This window comes from Anopheles ziemanni, chromosome 3 (genome assembly GCF_943734765.1).
Source record: "Anopheles ziemanni chromosome 3, idAnoZiCoDA_A2_x.2, whole genome shotgun sequence".
Taxonomy (NCBI): Eukaryota; Metazoa; Arthropoda; class Insecta; order Diptera; family Culicidae; genus Anopheles; species Anopheles ziemanni.
This window is the reverse complement of record NC_080706.1, coordinates 42,675,155-42,694,597: the sequence shown is the minus strand read 5'-3', so window position 1 is coordinate 42,694,597 and position 19,443 is coordinate 42,675,155. Positions and strand designations below refer to the sequence as shown.

The 19,443-nt window shown below is 43.9% G+C and overlaps 1 protein-coding gene across 1 annotated transcript in view; it reads right to left on the bottom strand.

The window, feature by feature from the left end:
* Nucleotides 1-19,443, bottom strand: part of LOC131284771 (uncharacterized) — a 33,075-nt gene that overhangs the window by 9,774 nt on the left and 3,858 nt on the right. The window contains exons 3-6 of the mRNA XM_058313629.1: nucleotides 14,405-14,423; nucleotides 13,562-14,225; nucleotides 9,760-9,781; nucleotides 2,308-2,316 (exon numbers count right to left, since the gene is read on the bottom strand). Of these exons, the coding sequence (XP_058169612.1) occupies nucleotides 2,308-2,316; nucleotides 9,760-9,781; nucleotides 13,562-14,225; nucleotides 14,405-14,423 (714 nt within the window). The remainder of the gene's footprint in view (nucleotides 1-2,307; nucleotides 2,317-9,759; nucleotides 9,782-13,561; nucleotides 14,226-14,404; nucleotides 14,424-19,443) is intronic.

The following is a 19,443-nucleotide window of genomic DNA, read 5'->3' as shown; positions in this document are numbered from 1 at the left end:
AATCGATTCCAAGTTTTTTGAAGTTTTTCAATTGGCAAAGATATTTTTCATTTAATTTACATACAAAAATCTGTATAATTTATTTTTTGTTGCGAGGCGAATTATCGCCATAATTCGGTTCTTTTTGAGTAATCCAACATACTTGAGGAATTCGTTTCGTTTGGGAATGTTTAACCATTTAAGAAAACGGATACTATTCTAATTGAAATAAACCCAGCAATTTTAAACACATGCCCACAAGCTTACAGACCATTTCTATAGCGATGGCTTAGAGTGGTAAGACATTAACTCTCTTATCAATATATCAAACAATGTTTCAACACATCCAGGAGTTTAAATCATCTTTGCCTCCTTTTCGGTACCTGGACTTCCGGAGCATCAGCCGGCGTGCCTTAGTCAGACGTTTCTCTGCCGGCGAGGATGAAGACGCGGACGACGTTGAGGATGCCTCGGAAGAACCGAGTTTGCTGGTGCCACGTGCCATCGAAGAACCGGTACTACCGTGATTCATACTCGCGATACCTTGCACGAAGCACAACATGATCGTCGTAGTTGCCGACAACTACCGCCGGCCACCAGCTGAGTACATACAGCAGGGGCACGGAAACGGCGTGGCACGAAGAGTTCACACCCCGAGTCTCCTACGCGAACAATTTCCACTCGCTTGGTATAGGTTGTACTTTCGAAATGGAAACACACATTTCCTCCGGCACTAGAACGCACTACCAGATTACTGCTACTGCAGCCGGTGTATCTAGTGCCCGGGCCCGTGTACACTGCGTCCCTTACACTGAACTGTCAACGTTGGCTGTCGACGATAAGCGAGAAACGGTACACCACACGTCCATCGATCGATCATCCCCCGGTTCCGGCACCAGCGGACAGGATTCTCGTTCGCAACTTCTTCGACCAGGTCGCGATAGAGGGAGAGAAGACGAAACAACAGCACCTGAGTGGAGGAATATTTACGATTATGGAACGGAGAAAAACTTTGCACGCTTATGGGGTCGTGACATGGCATCGGTGGGAAAGGGTGTAGAGAAATCACTGACGAATAGCCACCGAGAGACGGTCGAGCCACTTGTTGACGGTTTTTCCAATTGGACCATAGTTTCTTTTCCTCTGCCCTAGGAAAATGTTCAATGTCAATGCGAGGTACCACGTGTACGTCATGGTTTTAATCCCAACGGGGGAATGTCGGCCTGTTGTGAACAGCAGACGAAGGTACTGCGGGTTAGCACCGTATAACTACGGTGTGAATTATGAAACGAATCCGTTGAATAATTGACCGCCAGTTGAGTTGCATCATCAACGGGGACCTGGCGGACGACTTGGCTCAGATCGAGTCCATATGAACCATCAACGACCCCAAAGGAGAGTCATAAACTAAATGCCGTCCACATCGGCCCTTCGGTGGAGCCATTGCCATTATGATATGCGTGTCAAACATTGTCATTGTCTGTCAACCAACCGACATCTGGGAGCAAATAGACGGCAGGACGTCGTCCTGTTGCCGGCATCGGGCTGCCTATACCGTCAAACCTTGGGAGAGCTAACAGATGAGCAAACGTATAGATGATGGACAGATAACCCTGGCATATAATGGCCACATCGACAACGGGCCGGAGGGAGGAGTGGTAATATGACAGGCTTACGGTGTTGGTACGGCAGTGTGTTCTACCACCCCGCACTCGGTGTTGATGTTACGCCTTTTCCCTATTATAATAATTATTACGCCCAGATACTTGGGGGTACGCCGCACGAGCAGAAGTGGAACACGAGCAATTTCCGCTTCTTATCACACCGTGCGCGTCCTTCCAGAGATAACGTTACTCAGATGCTGAACCGATAGCCCACCTGCAACCATTCTCATCCACCTGCCGCAGGTGGGACTCGGCTGGACGGTTTGTGCCAATTTGCCTGCACCTGTTTACAGCCATTTGAAGAGCATCAACAGACACACATTGGAACGCAAATGATTTCCCGAATATAGCTATTTAATTACGGGAATATATTTATGGGTTATCTATTCATTAGCGCAAATGCCGACGTCACGTATCGTCTAGTAGAGCTGCGGGCAGCGTTCATGTAGACACATCACTTCCGGCCACTACGCAGCCCTCTGGTACAGCTTTTATCAGGGAGAAGAAATAAGCTCACGAGATCCCATTTTGTTTGTATTTTTCAGGGAATGTTTGGAAAGCAATTTTGTATAACACCATTGGCCACAGTGTCTCTTCGGTGAATGGAATATCTTACGTCCCGCAGTTTACATAATTTCAACCATTCATTTATGTTTTGGATGACTGATGTCTTCTTTGGTCCCTTTCCTTTTTCATTTAGTCATTCGAGCTTCATGCGAGCATGAACTAAGAATTAATTTATAAAAAATGTTATTATCACTTCGTGAGCATTCATTATGCACTGCCAATTCTTACAAAAGATAATAATAGAATAATACAATAAGCAATAAAGTTTTATTTTTCTAAATATTTTAGTTTACACTCGCATTATTGCAACAGTCAAAACGACTGGGCCCGGTGGTGTTGCTGAAAGCATTTTATTAAGCATATCAACAAAAAATTGTTATTTTCGACTTCACAGGGATGAACATTTCCTAGTCCTTTCTATTGTAGAGTTTGGGCCGGTTCGGTGGTACCCTTCCACAGACCGATGGGTGAAACGAATCCGTAGAAAATCGTCGAAAGACGGCTGATGTGAGGGTTATAGTTAAGTTACTAAAAGATTAAATTGATATACCTCATATCCTGACCAAGTTACGTTTTCATATACCTAGCCCGTTTTCATGTGCCTAGTGTTTTCATATACACCGTTTTCGATCCCAGGTAAGCATCGTTCAACTGCTTCTGTATCACTGTTCAACCGTAAGTAAACATTTGACGTCCAAGTAAAATACTGTTGCCTATCTGTGCATGGTCCAAACGTAAGTGAATAAAGTTCAAACGCAACGAAACATTTGATGCCTCCGGTGTCAGTGCACGTTAATATTGCCCGGATTCGTTTTTTGTCCTATTATCGCTTTTTACAATCGTTGGAAAACAATCATTGAGTAGGAAATCTTATGGTAAATAATTAGACGCGGAGCACAAAGAGCTTTTTTAATCATTCAAGTGAGTTATTGACGAACATGGCAGACGAAAATAATGAAAAAATGTCATCCCGAAATCCACGAAAACTTACAACAACTGTAAAACGACTTCTTAATAAGATCAAGAATTTTTTACGCCGAATGCAGATTATCATAAAATTTTAATGTGACTGAATTATACAAATATAAATTAGTTATAAATTATATTTATTTTTATTCTAATGGTCTTTGCAAATGAAATCAACAAAACGAATTTAAACCTTTATCATGTAAACGTATCCGCTTGGATGCATCAAATGTTTCGTTGCGATTGAACTTTATTCATTTACGTTTGGACCATGCACAGATAGGCAACAGTATTTTACTTGGACGTCAAATGTTTACTTACGTTTGAACAGTGATACAGAAGCAGTTGAACGATGCTTACCTGGGCTCGAAAACGGTGTAATATGTTTCATATAATGCGTGTGTATATCTTTTTTCGTCTTGTGAAGCCCAGAGTGACTGGTAAGAATAAACAAATAAATAATTTTGAATAAATATGTAAAAGTCATGCATCAACTTCAATACAAACGTTTCACCTTTAAAAATATATTGCATTAGGAAGGTACCAAACCAGTCAAAATGGCCGGTCCGGTAGTGGTAGTGTTTTAATCGACTCGACAGAATGTCTTGCTCATGTGAACACTAGCTCCTACAATGGCTTGTACTTGGATCAGGTGGCGCCCGACTAGAAGGTAGTATGAAGCTAGTACGCTATGAACTGTAGACGAGCTTTATTGAAAGTCTGTGCGGACAAGGGATCCATCTAACCATCCTGGCTAAAACTCGTCCAAACACTTGGCACGTTTGTTTACATCAGTGTGGATGAGAATAGGATCGCAGGACCAGCGAGAGGACAAAATACTGTACAGTTGCGGTTATCATAGGGTTGCACACACGTCCAATGCAACGGCCATTCTCGACCGCACGTCGCCCTGTGAGCGATAACCTCTTCCCATGCGCCCATGGGGCCGGAAGTCGATTTTGCGTACTTCCATCGGCTGATGCCGTCTTTTTTTCCTGGCAACTACTTTTTTAATCGCAACTACTAGCCAATAGGCTCCGGCCTGCCCGACGTACTGGCGTCAATATGTATATGGTGCCGATGACCGCGGGCGGATTGCGTTTTGGTCGACTGAGGCACCTTAAAAGGGAATGGGGGAAATGGGGAAAAAGAAAACGAGTTGAAATCATTTCCCATGTTAGTGGGAAGCTTTTTCCTCGTTCACTCGCCACAAGGGGGTGTTGCGTATCCTCTAGCTGGGTTTTAATCGACAGTGGATCGATGGTGTTGGTGATGGTTGGGAGCAGCTATTGCCACCTTGGCAGCCATGGTTCAGGCGGGAAAGCCCTCGAAGGGAAATGCATTCCTCGGGCGGGTGATGGTTATGGAACGGGCGCATTTCCCAGTGGCCACCCAGAAACCTCCAAGAGGAAGCGGAAAAAAGTATTACAGCAACTTTGCACAATTCCTGTCGCTTCCGATCAGGTGACGCAATGCATCCCAACTTAGAAAGGTTTTCCGAGCACTTTTCGATGGTAAAGTAAATGCGCACACAAGCTTAACATGTTTGCTGGCCGAAAGAAGGAGGTTCGTTCAGAATTCAGAAGAAATCAATTAGAAAATTGGTTGATGAATTTTCCTTTTCCAACTTATCGTAGCTGATCATGCATTAGGTTATATATAATTATACAATTTTGAAGCACGTGTACAATTTTAGTTTCAGTTTTTTTAAAATAAATTTATATTAAATCCATCCTATTGACAGCATTGGGTTTCCATTGAAAGGGTGACACAATCGATCGACCGGAAATTGCCGGAAGCACGTGTACCGATGCCGCACACGCTCCGGTTCACTGCAAAATGCAACACACTGCAGAGCAAAGGTGGTTAGCCAAGGGGTGGGATGACGTTCGAAAGGAAGAGGGAGCTGTAGAGTTGCTGATGCCGCGTTTTGTATCCGATCTGACACCTGCCGGTGCAGCTAAAAGGCATCCACTCTGGTGAGGTCGGTGCATCAACGATTATTACGCTATTTTCAACATTCATTTAATGAACGTACGAACGGAAAACCCGGCAAAAGTAGAAGGAAAAAAACACCCTTAATAGAAATGAGGGAAAATCGATCCCGGCAGCGGCTTATGTCATGCTGATGTTCTGAAAGATGATGTGTGTCTGTATGTGTGTGTGTTCCTTGGGCAGTTGTTTTGTTTCCATTTTTGCATAACCCAACCCCCTGTGGTTGGGATGAAGCTGGCAGGCTTTTGTTTATTCTTATCGGGCATCAGTTGTATGTGCGCACATACACGACCTCCATACTTTGGCACATACGACCACCGCTTCCCTCGGGGTCGGGGTTGTTGGGTCGGGGGCAAACATTGATCTCAACCACTCCGATGTTTATTGCGTACGATCATCATGAGTTCAAAGCGGCTGATGGATTGCGACCAAGGAATGCCTTCGCACTACCAGACAGAGAGTTCAAATGGAAATGACGGTTGGGAACCTTAACGCGCAAATAATCATACACAGGCCGCCGGAAAAAAGTCACGAGTTTATCACTAGCGAACAAGCGTTTAATCTAGAGCAGATCCGCGACGATCGTGCTGTACTTTCGACCCGACACTCCGTAGGCAAACAGTCCGAAGGGGTGGGGGGTGAAAAAAGCTCCAACACACTCTCGACACACGCACAGGAAAAACAGGTTCCACCACCGAAACGAACTGCCCGGCGGACTGATTGCTGATGCTTCGGCGAAGGGTGGGTGAATTTTCTTTTGCAAAGTAAGCTTTTTTTCCTATGATCGATGATGAAAATGTTCACTCCCGATTGCAAACAACAAGGCTAGCTTACACCAACGACGGACACCACGGATGCACCGATATCGTACGTCACTTTTCCACCGAGACGCAGAATTCACGCACGGCACGTGAAAAACCCGAACCGAGGAAAAGCCAACCTTACCGGACGCCCGGACGGAACGGCAATGGAGTACGATCCCGGTCGGGCCTGTGTCGGCAGCAGACTGCTGGCTGGCAGAATAATGGCCACCCGGTGTCTATCTGTCTGGCCGGCGCGCTTGTGGTGGTAGAAACGGTAGTGTAGCCGTAGTTTCCGATGTGGTTGTATGCCGCCAGCAGCGGCTGCTCCACCGTGCATTCTCCGCGGCGATGGGGCAGGTTTGGCGGATCCCGCGCCTTTCGCGCATGTAAGCGAAATGTGGGGCAATACGCACTCCACGGAAAATGCATGAAGCATCGGTAAATCGACTAATTAAGTTTTGTGATTCAAACATTCCATCGGCTTTATAAAAGCTTGTTCAAAGACTGGCGGCTTGATAAAAGACTAACCGTAGCGAAAATTAAATTTAAAAATATTATTCGTTGTTAAAAAAGAGTAAATGAGGTCTCGGCTTTCGTTTTTTCAGTCGTGGCTACACCTCTTGTGCGAGGATATACCTAAATGTATGCAATTATTTGACAAAAGTATAACAAAATCCCTTTTTCAGTAGACCTAGAGCAGTCCGCTCGCTACGGGCGTACCGCTGTTTCAGATTAATTTCTTCGAGTAAACTAATTCTTTCCTACTGTCAATCCTGTGTAATATAATTTTCAAAAATGTAAATGTAAATGTATGTAAAAGTATATTACCCGGCATTCAAGCTAAACTGCATGATTAGATTAAACCGTTATGTTCTATTCAGCGAACCGTCGGCGTTCAAATATTCGAAAAGAATGCATGATTCGCGCTTTGCATAACTTCAGGCGCTTAATGTGAACCAGTAGGAAGAGGAAAATCTAGCCCGGTGCCTCATTTACTTCTTCTTCTTCTTCTTGGCGTGACGACCTCTTGGTCATGCCTGCCCGTTAAGGGCTTACGAGACTTGTTTCCCTGTTGTACGTGGATAGTCAGTCCTCTCGTTGGGATTCGAACCCACGCCGTCGAGGTGGTGAGCTCCGGCGCTCATGGGCCGATTTTCTAACTGGCGCTACCGCTCGGCTGTCGCGGATAATATTTTATTAAAATAATAAAATTTCCTAATAATGTTTTATAACTATCATACTTTTATTTTCGACGAAATACAACGATTCAATGTAGACGTAGGTGATCGGTTCAACCACACTTTATTTTTATTGTTTGTTAGCATTGAGCTTAAAAAGCAGCAATTACAGTGAATTACATATTAAAATATATTTTTCTGGTTCCCATTCAAAATCGTACAATCATCGGTGGTGCATTGTACCCCAAGCCTCTCTATATGTTCCCCTTTTTTTTCGTTGCGACCATTTCGCTCTTTCTCTTTTGTGTTCTCTTATTATCTCTAAGTTATTCTCATTCTCATGTGTCGTTACATAGGGCTTATGCATTTCATTCTTCTTTCAATGTAAAGTTACGTTTAAAAAAAAAACATTACATCGACAAGCAACACACTCAAATTTCCAGTGCGTTGTTGTTCCGTAGCTTCCGACGAGAAGACCGGGGAAAACATCCCCGCCGACGGTTGGGGTGCAGGGTTGTTCAGGCATGCACGCACACGGCCAAGTTTATCATACTACTGGCGCGACAAATTCGCGAACTGCAGAAGAGAACAAAACGTGGATCGCGTTGAACGTGGGGTGATTGTCTCGAATGATGATGAACGCATACCACTACCCTCGATGATCAGATGATCGACAAGAGCAGTACGTTGATAAAAAAGAAATGCCATAGTGTAAATAAGGCTTTCTGAATTACTATACAAACGGTATTTTTGTTTCATTAAACTCATGAACAACGCCATTGAACCTCAACACCTCCATGAGACCCTTTATAAACATAAGTGGTTGCTTGTAAAATGTGTAAATGTTAACGGTGCAATCGAAATCATACAACTCAGCGACTGCCTCAAAACGGAGCCCCAAAACTCCGCGGTTCGGTAGCGTTGTAACGGCATTTGCTGCCGAGCGACAGTGGTCCAAAAAGAAGTCATTAAATTACACGCCAAAGATACACGTTGCACGGCCAGGAAAAAAAGAGAACATCGGGCCACGTACTGTGGACACGTTCGTAAATTGTACGCGATAGAGAAACCGAAAACCCCTCGCAGCAAATAGCAAAGAACAACAGGAAAATGTAATCGAATAATACCGTTTCTAGTAAAACCCATACATCCAACGAAGTAGATTTGCCAGGAAGCGGAAATTTGGCCATTCGATTTGGGCGCGGTGTGAAAACATTAAACCGGTACGAGAAACAACAACTGGTCCGCGCAGACAACGAGGACGAGGGAAATTTGCGCCGATTCTGGTATGGGGGGAAAATACCCTTTTTGCCAACCGATCAGATCAGGTTTTTGCCGCTCGAAACAGCTGAAAGATGCGGGGCACTCTTAAGATGGCCATTTCCACCTTCGTGCGCACACCATCGCGCCACGTTGACCTAATTTCCACCGGTATGAGCGATATACGCGTCGGATTGTGGTGCTCTGCCATGTGTTACGGCCACAGATAATTCGGGGATTTTTTTCATAGCTTAATGCAAATTAAATCCACCCTTGGTTTGGGCAGTTGTTTTTTTCATTTTATAGTTTTATTCAGAACGAAGCAACAGTGAAAGGAAAATTGCATACATTTTCGTCTTCAAATGATTACCAGATTTATGCTATAATTGTTGTAAAGAAATTTCAGAGTACTTCCTCCTATGTCCCTGTACTTGGCTTACGCCACTCAACCACGCACGTGGGATTTTCCTGTGACAGAGTTTTCCCGGCGACAGAATACCACCAGTTTCTATTTTAAACGGCCATGACCAACTCTTAAGCTGTGACTCTCAAGAAGAACATGTGGCTAAAAATAATAAATGCATTATAGATGACTGTCGAAGATAATCATCTACGCAATATATACGTCGCGGTATCTCAGTTGACGTTTAAATAAACTGTATTTCACAATTAATAGATACATTTTACATAGTATTCTTTGGAATCTGTATCATCAAACAATGGATCGTCTGGTTTGATTGATAGGAAAATCCATACCTGTTGTCCACTAAGAACGAAACGTTTCGCTAGGAAGACAACAGAAAGTGGCCATCTTCAAGTCAACCACACACTGGCCAGTGGCATCAAGTGACATAAATGGCCACAAACAACAAAACGGAAGGCTTTCTTCGGTAGGTTGTAAAGCCTTTACCGAACATATTCGATATGGAAATGTAGACAAACCCAACACTGTCGGCTAGCTACTGGAAGATGGAAAAATACAACGGACAACGCGAAAATAATACAAAACACTTCTACAATGCCAGCCGTTGGAAGAAAATGTGAAATACCGGAACCGATGCGTTTGTTACACACCACCGTTGTTGCGCTGGCTGACTTTCGGGTCTTCGGGTTGCCTTGCAACGAGGAATGAGACATGAGCAACGGTACCACTTCATCATGCGGATGTTTAGTGTTGTCCTGCTTGGACGACATCCGAATTGGGCATGATGCAAGATTCATGAAGGGAAAGGTAGAGTTATGATAGCTACGGAACAGTGCTACCTCGAGCAGCTTTTTGGAGAGATGCGGTTTTTCTTTACCTTTTTGAAAAAAGAACCATGCAGGATTAGCAGGGATCGGCAAAGCCCCGCCCGCCAACTAATTTTATCTGACCCATGCGAAAGTTTTAGTACCACAAACGAAAAACCCATCTCAATTCTTATCGGGCTTTTACACCATGTCACGCTTGTTTGTTTACCCAAAAGTGAAGATTGGAATTGCTGAACGAGGTGTTCAATACCAGGCGACCTTTTAGTACCCTTGTTGTTAGATTTCTTTCTATCGTATTTGGATTATTGATTGTTCTCAAATATCCTAGTCTGGAGAATTTTGCATCTAAAAAATAGCTAGAATACAATTTTTAACTCTATTACGACATGAAAGCTGGCTAACAATATTGAAAACTTCTCAAAGCTGAGCTACTCCTCAGAGCTGGGAGTACTTCAGTAAAACCAAGATGTTGGAATTTAATTTGAGTCGAGGATTAGTTGCAACTACAATAAAATAAATTATCAATACTAATTAAATAAATACCAGGGTACAACAAACCAAAATTTATATGTTAACAAAGTACAAATTCAACGAAAATGTTTAACTATAAAATGTTAAATATGTTATGTTATCTTATTCTATGTAACTTATATGTAACTTTACTGTTTAGAAAGATGATATTCCATTCAAAAGGGTTCAGTACTATTTTGAAAACATACAATCATCGTTTAAGGTATCCAGCCCGCACTTTCGGGTTCTTTTGTTCATCTGGTCCTCCTTAGGAAATGTTTGCCGACCCCTGAATGTATAGAGATACTGTATTTGACAACAAAAACTTTCACTGTTTAGGAGAGAAGATGTTGAGATTTATATGTTTGCTCGATAGGTATCGTTCTGTTCGACGATAAAATGTCCACCAAACTAGCAAATTCCCATCGAAATCATTCATCAGTTTGCTTATCGACATACCGACATCCTGCAAATGTTATTTATTTATATCGAAAAACAGAAATCATTGCATAATGTAGCTACGATGAGCAGTTCAATGTTGTCGAATGTAACCGAGTTTGTTTAAAATGTTGTTCATCGATTATGTTCGATGAATCGATTCAACTTCGAAAGCCCATACATATTTTACTAGATTGGTTTCGAACGAATAACCCCTGCAGCCCCCGGGGAGGTTAAATGGTGGCCCATCCCACCGCATTGGCGCTGTGGTAAATCATCAGCCAGCCCGGCAGAACGACAGCACGGTTATTTGAACGTGCCCAGACCACCTCCGGAAGGGTGCAGCAAACTGGCGCAAAAGCGAAAGGAGCGCGAGCAGAACGCGAGTCCTAAGTGTGGGCGCATAACTAGAGCACGCTAATGGAAGAAGTAGAAGAGAAGAAAAGCGAAACGAAAAAGCTAACCCTCGTTAAGGGGGTGGGTGTGGGGTGGTGAATGTTACAGAAACTGCTGCTGCACCAAAATCGAATCCCCGAGCGGGCAAAAGGTGCTGCCGGGGTCGACCTTGACCTGTAACGATGGATGGCGGTCGCTCTCCTCTGGTGGTAGGAGTTTCCTTTGATTTCGGGTACTCAACCTGAAGCGTGTTGGCTCGCCGGAAGGTGTTGGAAATGGTAAATAGCACATTGAAGCATGCTCCTCAGGGTGGCCACACTTGCGCCCGGTAGTTCATCGGGAGTCTATTTTTATGCTACCGGGCGTGATTTGTTTATCGTAAAATGAACGACTATTTCTCCCGGTCTGTCCTAATGTTGGGCATAGGTAAAGGTAAACTATCGGGAAAGATTAAGCCCAGTTTACGATAATCAACATTCCTGGAGGAATTTAGGGTGTACTACAGTCGTGAATCTAATTGACTTGTTTTTTTTGTACTTATTTTCGATGGAATTGATGCTCTCAAATGTTGTTCGAAAAACTAAACCTGTACAAAATGGTTTTCCTGTTGCTAGCCGCTACCTGTGTCATAATCTGGTTTCTAGTAATAAAAATTAACCATTTTCGAATGACACGTTTGTCGTTGCTTAATTACATTTAAATAACAGACACAACAAGCACCTGGCATTTAGGTCAGCGTAGTGATTAGTGCTTAATGTTGTCTGAAACCACGTTTGCAAATGTCATCGAGGGGATTTATTTTTTATATCAACAACAACACATTTTTTCAGTATGTAATGTAAAACATTACACAAAAATAATTAAGCTAGTAAAACAAAAAAGAAAGAGGGGAAAAAGCATGCGTTCAACGACGGAAATCAAGCCGCACACATCGAGCCCCGCGCGAATAGAAAGAAAGATTAATGACGCGCGATGCTGCTATGTAAGATCTTGAGGTAAAGGTCAAAGCGATAAAGACGCACACACACAATCCTTCCCGCAGGGCCGGGGTCGTGCGTTCTATCGCCCGACCGGTTTCCGCGACTATCATCCAGAGATACAGGCGCAACTGAGGCCGCCCAGTCGCCAACGGGAACACATGGAACGGCGAAAACAAATTGGCAAGTGTGCACAGCGGGGAGTAAACGCAAAAAAAACAATGGGAAACGGGGAAAAAGTGGGCGTAAGAGTAGACACAACTTTGGTTCGGTTTTATTATTTCGGTTACCACGTGCCACCTGATAACCGCCCATGTGGTTATAACCGTTATGAACTTTAAGTAGATTTCAAGTGAAAGAATGACCAAGTGTATGCTTTGGAACGACCCACTCTTTCCTTTCCTGTGCTGACGCAATCAATGTCAGGCAACCGGATACTTTATGCAAGAGATATCCCATTATGCGGTTCAAATGAGAAGCTGATGAGAAAGTATTGTACAGAACCTCTAAAACTCTAACTCTTAATCATCGAAAGCATCGTTGGCTCTCGAACATGTTTTAACAAAATTACATTTTCGTGTATGTTAATATTTAACCAAAGATAAAAATATCGAGGTACTTAATAAGTTCAACAACAGTCACGAAATCGTACACTGTGCAAATAATGATGAATAACTGTTGGTTTTCACAGTGAAAGTAAATTGATTCCAACAAAATAAAAAAAAAATTGTAATGTTTCTTGAACTTTTGCTTACTTGTAGATATGTTCCCTAAATGATCACACCTTCTGCTCTGGTTCTGGACAATTTGATGATTTTAATTTTCGTACCCATGATTCAAACAAGTGACGATGGTTTTGCAATGTTTTAAAAACCAACAAAATTTCACAAAAAATATTCAATGCAGTACGTGTAAGAAATTGTGTTCAACCAAACACTTTTCACATGAGTTTGCCACAAAGGCAACGGTCTAGTGATGAGAATAACAACTCTTTTTAGAGATTTGAATCAGAGTGAATAATCATAACGATGATTCGAATCTTTAAGTCACTCTTTTGTGATTTAAAACGTGTAAAATGATTTATTAACCTTCGAGGTGATTTGAAACCTTAACTGGGATTCGAATCCCAAAAGAATGAACGAGTGGGTAAAAGAGTCACTAGTCGCCATAGAGATTCGAATCCCAAGTTGTGATTCGAATCCCAAGTTGTGTTTCGAACTCCCAAATATACGAATGAAGCAACAAAACGTTATGAAGTGCTTCTTCTGTGTTATTGTAAAAGTTTTACCAATACAGTATAACAGAATATCACTAAATTCGGTAAAATGTACCTGAAAAAAATAATGTGTGCTTTTCAACCTGGTGTTCAATCCAAGAAATATACTTAGAACGTGCTGTCCGTACAATAACGGTTTTGAATAATGGTAAACCGCCTGATCTTATAACGTGTTCTCTTAACAATGTTGCTGTAATTTGAAGAAAGCATGAGTAAATTGTCGACAGAACTCACTTTGGAAGGTTGATGATGGGCACGTTGAGCGTTATCGCCGGCGTTCCCTTGGCACCCGCAGCCCCGCCCGTCCGTCCGTAGCTCGTAGAGTCCGAATGAACCCTCCGATGACGGGTTCCGGCAACCCGTAGCGATTGGGCCCCAGCGCGCACGTCGGCGTCCAGGTCTTCGTTGAAGATGTCTCCGGTGCTGTGCCGTTTGGCCGGCACCTGCTCGGGGAGGAACGCATCTAGGACGGGCCGTCTCGCACCGACCCTTGCGTTGGCCATATCCTCGTCCAGCTCGTGCACCACGTCGCTATCGCTGGTGCAGGATCGCTCGGTCAGCTTCGGTCGGTTGCGCTTCAGCAGGAAGCTAAGGCTTTGGCGGAACGAGTTGGCACGCTTGAAGGGTGGTGGGGCGCTGGCGGCCACCGTTCCGCTCACCGGAACCATCAGCACCATCGTGGAGGATTCGGCTCCGGAGCTGCCCCCGGTGAGCGCATCGTCCGGGCTGGTGGCATGACGCAGGATCACCAACTCCTCTTCAGAGTCCGGCTCGAGCACGGAGCCTCCGTTGCCACCGGCGGCCTTCCCCTTCGATCCCTTGCCAATGCGCAGGCGGCGCGCAAAGGTGGTCAAGAACTTGGAGCCCTTCTTTGGCCCCTCGTAGTACGGTGGTTCGCTCGGGACGGATACCATATCGCTGGCTAACCTCGTCCCCTGGACACCGATCTGTTCGTTCCCTCCGATCTGTCACAGGCTCACACCTTCACTTCACGTCACGTTCACGTCTTAATTCCTCGAGCCACGTGCGACTGATTGGGCACACGGCAGAATTCACTTAACACATTCACGCAGTCACACCGGGGCTCAGTTCACAAACGGTTTTCATCTCTGATCGGCCACTTCTAGCTGATTGACGACCGCACCACGCTGGCACCACTAGAGCTGTGTACGGGAACGGGGCAAGTACGAAACTGATATGTAAATTAATCTTTCATAACGCAGCCTGTCGCACAGACGCCATCGCCCGATAGCCTCCTCCAACGCCATTGCATACCGGAATTACATATCATGTTCCACGATGTCGTCACCGGTAGCAAAACCAAGTGTCTTATCTAAACATGGTTTGTTTTCAGAGTTTCACCCTTATTTAACATATGGGAAATGCAATTTCCGCTTTAACAAATATTTTAATTGCTCCTTTTCTTACTTGGGTTTGTGTTACATTAGTTTTTAGAAGATAAATTAAACGATCTGTCATTTACATGTAAACAGTGACATTTACATGTAAACAGTGTCATTTACATGTTCTATTGATCTTAGAGAGTTTTAGTTCACTTTCGTCTGTATTGCAATCTTATATTTGCTTTCGGCACGGCGTTACGCTTATAAATATTTTACAGAAGAAAAAAGGGGGGTGGACAAACACACCAAACGCGGAAAAGGCAATAAAAAACCAAGACAGCTGTCCGGTCGTAAATTTACGGTGTCCGCCTTTAACAAGAAATTTCAACGCGCTATCAACTTGTTTTTTAGATGTTTTGCATTACTTTCAAGACTTATACGGTCAGTAATCTTTAAATGTGAAATTAATTCAATTTCTCATTTCAATGTTTGGTAGAAATTGGAATGATACCAACAATTAGTAATACAGCGCTTTTGAGAATCACACAAACTATAAAAAACATTGATAAATATATTCACGCAACTGCTTCTTAATCCCTAATCTATTAAACACCGCAATATGTGTTAATTTTTTTAAAACCAATGCATTTTTTTCAAATTGTAATGCAATTGAAATTAAAAAAAACTGTGACAGTATTTCACTACAAGCTTGTAAACTTATCAAAAAAAAATTCATCAATTTGTCGCAGCGGTTTTGCGATGTTTTAAAAACAAAATTTCACAAAAAATATTCAATGCAGTATGTGTAAGAAAGTGTGTTTAGCCAAACACTTTTCAAATGAGTTTACCACAAAGGCAACGGTCGCTGGGAACTTTTCGGTCAACCCCACCAATCGCGGAATCGCTTGATGGCGTGTACGTAAGATTCGCGCATCAGCTGATTATGTCGCGCAAACCGCACTAACATCAGCAAGTATTGCTCGCCGCTCGCACGCGGAAACTCAGCTGACATCACGGCCCTTGCTACGTGCCGTATAGCTGCTACCGTTTGTTCCCCATACAACCGGCAACGATAGCTCCAACATCCGGCCGATGTGTGTACGTGAGTCGAGTGTCGATAGTCCGCGACATGCTTGCTCTAATCATTATAACCATTTCGCTGTGTCCTTTTATTTCAACGATAACGAACACCGCAATTTGTCATCCGGTTTGCGATCGCACCCGATCGGTTCGGGGAAAACCAAGAGAAGAAGGTAATTAAAAACCGGCTCTAGGAATCGCGTTCGAAGAACGCTGGGATAAAGTGATCGCGATCGTTTCTTTTTCACACGGGAATGGGACGGGAAATTTCATACCGAGTGGTGATTTCCCACTTACCAAACGGGGGAAATACTTTGAATAAATATTTATCCTATTACGCCGAAGCGGTGGAAAATGAAATAAATAGGATCATTACAAGGAACTCACTCGCAAGATGACGAAGCGAGCGAATTGCGTATTTTGTTTACAGAAATATAAAATGCTCCTGCGTAGCCGAAGCGATATTACTCACTTCACTCGGCCCTCTTTTTTCCTCAGTTATCGGAAACGCTGTGCAGTCACAGTTTGTTTTCGTAGGAAATTAATGAGATGAACATGATTTTCTCGCTAACCAAACAAGAAACCGGTTGATAGGTGGTTCGAGCAAGGTACAAGCAATTTAATTAATAAATCAGCGAACACTTGGAGAGGGACAAGAAAACTATAATCCTCCAACACCCACCCGGAGACGAAAAAAGAAATCTGACCAGCCGAAAGAAACTTCAGTTCACAGCGTCCGAAGGAAGCCACGTCTCAAGCGCTTCTTTCCGACCGACCTAGCACTGACAAATCCGGACCGCACAACACCAAATTGGCACAACTCTGCACGCTTCCGCGGTCGTCGTTTGCCTCCAACGCCGTACCCACTTTCTCCGGGGCAGTGGTCCACATTGGGGCGGTGTCGGACGTTTGCCTTGATGATGCTGCCGCCCGCGTTTGTTGATCCGTGATAGGAACGCCGGACGGTTGGGGAAATTAAAATACAAGAAGCGATATTAACGTTCTCGTGCGTGTAACGCGGCGCTGTGTTTTGATTGGCTACGCAATGCTAAAAATACGTGACGGGTCGACTTTGCCGGCTTTCCCGAAGGCACCGGGTCCCCCAAAAATAGGAACCCCATTGCGCATTCCGGGTGAGATAAATACGCCGTTCGAACGGGGTGTTGAATTATATTTTTTGCGTTGCGCCCGTGGCAAAAGGTAAACATAGCAATTTCCCATTAAAAAGCTAAAAAACAAAAACATATTGCCAGACGGCCTATGAATGTATGAATGTACAGGCCGTTGTAACAGCTCGTAGTGCGGTTCGGTCCAGGGTTAATAAAATTTGCACGCTTTATTGCACAAAAACACGACGGAGAAATAGGGTAAATCTTGGGCTGATCGCGGAAAAAGTGCCGCACCATTTGAACTCTCACCCGTCTGCTAACGCAATAGCTTTCTTTTCCGAACTAGTTGGGGATCACTTTACGAGATACCAGCCTTCACAGTCGGACGCTACCGGACCTTGTCGATCGGATGACAATCTCGCACTTCAAACACTTCACCACCAAATGCCGACGTTTCACCGAGAATGGTGGACAATAGCGAGGAACACAAAAAGCAGGGACACAAGAACACAAGACATTTCGCGCAATCCACGCAAACTCCGCTATACTGCGTCCGGTGGAACCCGCGCGTCTCGTCGAACTACAGCGCTAACCCTCGATGTGTGATCCACGGGCGACGGGCCCAGTCGACGACCACCCTCCCACCCCCCCCCCCCCCAAAAGGCCGGACTCGACGATCGTTTGGCACACACGCACAGCCAAAGCTCGCGGCCGGTACCAACACCACCATCAGTGTCGCGGTTTTGGAGAAAAATACTCGCGGTTCTGCGATCGTGTGAGAGTCTTTCACTCCGCGGGACGCGATCGCGTTTATATTTCATGCGCGAGCTCGGTACGTGAATGTAATGTAATGGCTGTATTGCAGCCGTACGTGTAAGGGTGGTTCAGATCTTTGGCCGATGGCGGGGGTAAATATTTACCAACAGCCAACGGGGTTGGTTTGACCGAACCCCCTGCGAACCGCCGGTCGAAACGGCTAAGAAGAGGCCGCCGAACTTCTCTCACGTATACATTTCTAAAGGTGGTTCATTTCGCGGTTTTTGGTGGTGGTGTGGCGTAGTTCAGTCGCAATCTTGTGGTTTTTTTCCCTTTACTATCGGCTTCCATTTCCCTTTCTTCCTTTCTTATACTCTCTACTTTAACCCTTCGATGGACGGTGTATTGTAAAATAAATTAAAGATGAGAATTTATGTTTTCAACATCTTTTATCGCGATGAGTGATAATTTTACTGGATTTATCCCTCTCATTGTAGTGACTGCAACAGGTTTTAGCGGAATCCCATAGTTTAACAGGTTTACCCATCCTATAGTGAATCCATCCAATCCGAAATTCTACAAACAAATATCGCTAAAGGATGCGCCCATCGTACTATTGCTTGCGCCATTACAATGTATCGGTTGGCGATCTTTGTATAGTTGTAAATGGTTCCACTAAAGGATGGGACATCAGAAGCTGCTGCAGAAACAGTAAGAAGTTGAAAGTTTGGATTTAGTCAAAACATCACGGAAAGTGTTGAATGATAGAAAAAGGAGCATTATTATTTAAAACATAAGTTGAAAAAGTTGGTCTTGCTTAAACTGTTCCGACCGTATTAGCACATACAGAATATTACAAACTTTCACGTGTAACTCCGGATATTGTTTGAAGTTTTTTTTTTGTAATTGATCAAAAATAAGTAAAAATGCGGTAGTGTATCTAGTGGGTGGTTTTCGATGGTTTTTGGCTCATAACGAAAAAAGTTCAAACAGCCAAGATCGTAGTTGTTAGTTCTAAAGTGACTCATAACATGACAGAATTTGCTTATTCTTCTCTTTCGATAGTATGGACAATTTAGAACTTCAAGCAATTCAAGATTGCTGAAATTGTGGTTGACTTTAAAAGTATCGCGTATTATTTCAATTATTTATATTATTTTACTTTTATTTTATTATACTTATACGTATTATTTTACTTTACTTATCTGTAGGAAGGGCTTTTGAATCACTGTCTTTTAACGAAACTAGCAAGGGATAGTTTAATAGAAACAATTTTCATTGTTTTCACCACAAAAAGATCGCGAAAAGGTATTTCTCTAAGGGTTAAAGCATCCCTTCCAGTGCTTTTGCTCTTATGCTCGATTTTTATTGTTCGCACATTGTGGCACATACACGACCAAAGCCACAACGTTACCCACCGCGGTTCCGAGTGACAGTAAACGTGCATCGGCAGTTAGATTTAAGCAAACAAACATGCGTCCGCGACTTACTTAACATCAACCCGCGCGCCCGACGCCCTTTCCATCATTGTTGCTGAGGGTATGAGTTTCAATCGACAGCGCGCCCGAACAGTACACCACCACCCGGCCTCCCTTAAATCAACCCAAACTGAGGCCCTCTCCCTCCCCTCCCCCGTGCTTTCGGCCGTGGTAGTGAGGCCCGCGTTGCGCGAACCCATCCGGCGGTTGGTGGTTGTGCAAGATAAGATACGCGATTAATAATCAACGTTATTAAAGCCGCTAATTATCATCGCAACAAACTGCACGCGTCCGTGCACTTTGTTGGCTTTTGCCTCGGCGTCTTCTAGGCGAGGTGTGTAAGATGTTTGAGCGCATATAAGCACAAACGTGCCGGAGCGTTTCGATTGTTTCACCGACTCTCGTGCGGGTACTTCA